The sequence below is a fragment of the Trichomycterus rosablanca genome, chromosome 13, assembly GCF_030014385.1.
Source record: "Trichomycterus rosablanca isolate fTriRos1 chromosome 13, fTriRos1.hap1, whole genome shotgun sequence".
NCBI classification, from domain to species: domain Eukaryota; kingdom Metazoa; phylum Chordata; class Actinopteri; order Siluriformes; family Trichomycteridae; genus Trichomycterus; species Trichomycterus rosablanca.
Window position 1 is genome coordinate 23618604 of NC_086000.1, and position 2138 is coordinate 23620741.

Genomic DNA, 2138 nt, shown 5'->3' on the forward strand with positions numbered 1-2138 from the left:
ATTATCCCCTATCAGACAGTCCATTCACACGTGTTAAATACTTCATGAACTTCAAAACACCGTGTGTTTCATTTACATACTGATTAGTGACTATTGTTCTCCACCACCAATCTCCTGTCTGTGTCTCCTCGGTATTTAACAGCCACGCTGGGCCTAAAACTCAGAACTGTGAGACTGTGGAATCATTAGGACTTGTTGAATAACAGTAAGGTCACATTTAGAACTGAATATGGCATCTTTTAACCTTTTATTCCTGCTTTTCTTAAGCACGTTTGAGTTCGTGAGCGCTGAGAACGCGCACCTTCAAGAGCGACTGTTTTTAAGTTCTTTGGGGCTTTCGAGTCGCCCGAGGCCGTCAAATCACGCTTCAGTCCCCTCGTTATTGTGGAAAATGTTTAAAAAAGCGGAGATGAAGCGAGAAGAATCGGATCCATGTACAGTACCAGAGTATGGAGTGAAAGGAAACATCGTCAGATACGTTTTAGATCAAGGTGAGTTACTGTTAAAAGCGCACTTTATTTCATACCATTGAATGCTACCTTCAAGAGTTTTTGGAATTATTGTATTATTAAGTTCCACACTCGTATAATGCTTTGAATTACCACATGCAAGCAACCTACAAACACTTGTCTCTGTTTTTATTACTGGGACTGGTCATGATTCTGTTATCTGCATTAGATAATATCTATTTATTTACTGTGTATTTATATTTTTGTTGTAAATAAGTTGTCTGGTCTGTAGAAAGTACTAGAAATATATTCACATATGCATTACTTATTGCCTATAATCTTTGAAAATTTAAGTCAGTATGTGTCCTATTAAATATATTAAAAGTTCAGTCTTGCTCAAACTGAAGCAATTCAGAATTAGCTTCAAGCTACTGAGACAGCAAGCTATTAATGGAGCACAAAATTGCAGCTTAAGAACGTTTACAAAAGCCAACACGAGGCCTAAACTTTACTCTTGATGAGTTTTAAACAAATTGAGTGAGACCACAATTTAAAATTAACACGTGTCATTAACTCTCTTTTTTAACTAATCTTTTAACAGGTAGCATGATTTCCGACAGAAGTAGCCCGGCCTGTATGGAGCGACGTCTGTTTTTCGACATGTCTGTGCTGGAAGATGTGGAGCAGCTGTCTTTGGCGCAGTTGGAGATAAAATTTAAGCATAACTTGTTCCCTACAACACAGGGTGCAGGGTCACAGGCTTTTAGCATGCAGTTGTATCGAGTTGTAAGACCAACGTTAAAAGGCATGGCTCACGAGTCCAGCCGCAGACTGTTTCTCTCACAGTCGGTTCATTACATCCATGGCACCATACGCTTTAACCTGACTGATCTGGCTGAGTCGTGGAGAAGGCCAGGCAAAAATTATGGTATGGTCCTAGCACTGAAATCCACTCCATTAGGCAATGAGCTAGACCAGACTGACTGCAGCACCCAGAGCTCACAGGTGGAAATCCCAGAACTGGTAGCAACACTTGTGGTCGTATCTCTGAACCCTCATCAATGCAGATCGAGGAAGAAACGAAGTGCGCACTATTTACCCGTCACTCCCAGCAATGTGTGCAAACCGAGACGGCTTTACATTGACTTTAAAGACGTAGGCTGGCAGGACTGGATAATCGCTCCTCAAGGCTACGCTGCCAATTATTGCCATGGTGAGTGTCCATTTCCTTTAAGTGAGAGCTTAAACGGGACCAACCATGCCATTCTGCAGACCCTTGTGCACTCGTTTGACCCGAAGGGAACCCCTCAGCCATGCTGCGTGCCCATCAAACTGTCACCCATCTCGATGCTGTACTATGACAACAATGATAATGTTGTGCTCAGGCATTATGAAGACATGGTGGTAGATGAATGTGGTTGTAGATAATTTTTGGATTTGATTCATTTTAAACTCAATAAACTTGATAAACATGTATGTTGATGTCTGTATGGCACATAATTTAGTAGTCAGCATAGTCTATTTTAAACTCTAAACCAGTTTGTATGAATGCTTGCATATAGCATGGTAACTCTGAACACTGAGAACTATCTATATTGAATGTTTTTGATGCTGCTATGTCTTGCTTATTCTACTGCATCTGTGTTTTTGCTTTTATTAAAATACCAGGATGTTCCTATAAATTCTGCC

At 40.6% G+C, this 2138-nt stretch overlaps 1 protein-coding gene across 1 annotated transcript; it reads left to right on the plus strand.

Annotated features, from left to right (window-relative positions):
* Window positions 1–229: 229 nt before the first annotated feature.
* Window positions 230–1877, plus strand: LOC134325720 (protein DVR-1-like). The gene is made up of 2 exons (XM_063007962.1): window positions 230–491; window positions 1051–1877. The coding sequence occupies exons 1-2, from the start codon at window positions 230–232 to the stop codon at window positions 1875–1877; spliced, it is 1089 nt and encodes a 362-aa protein (XP_062864032.1).
* The last annotated feature ends 261 nt before the right edge of the window (window positions 1878–2138 follow it).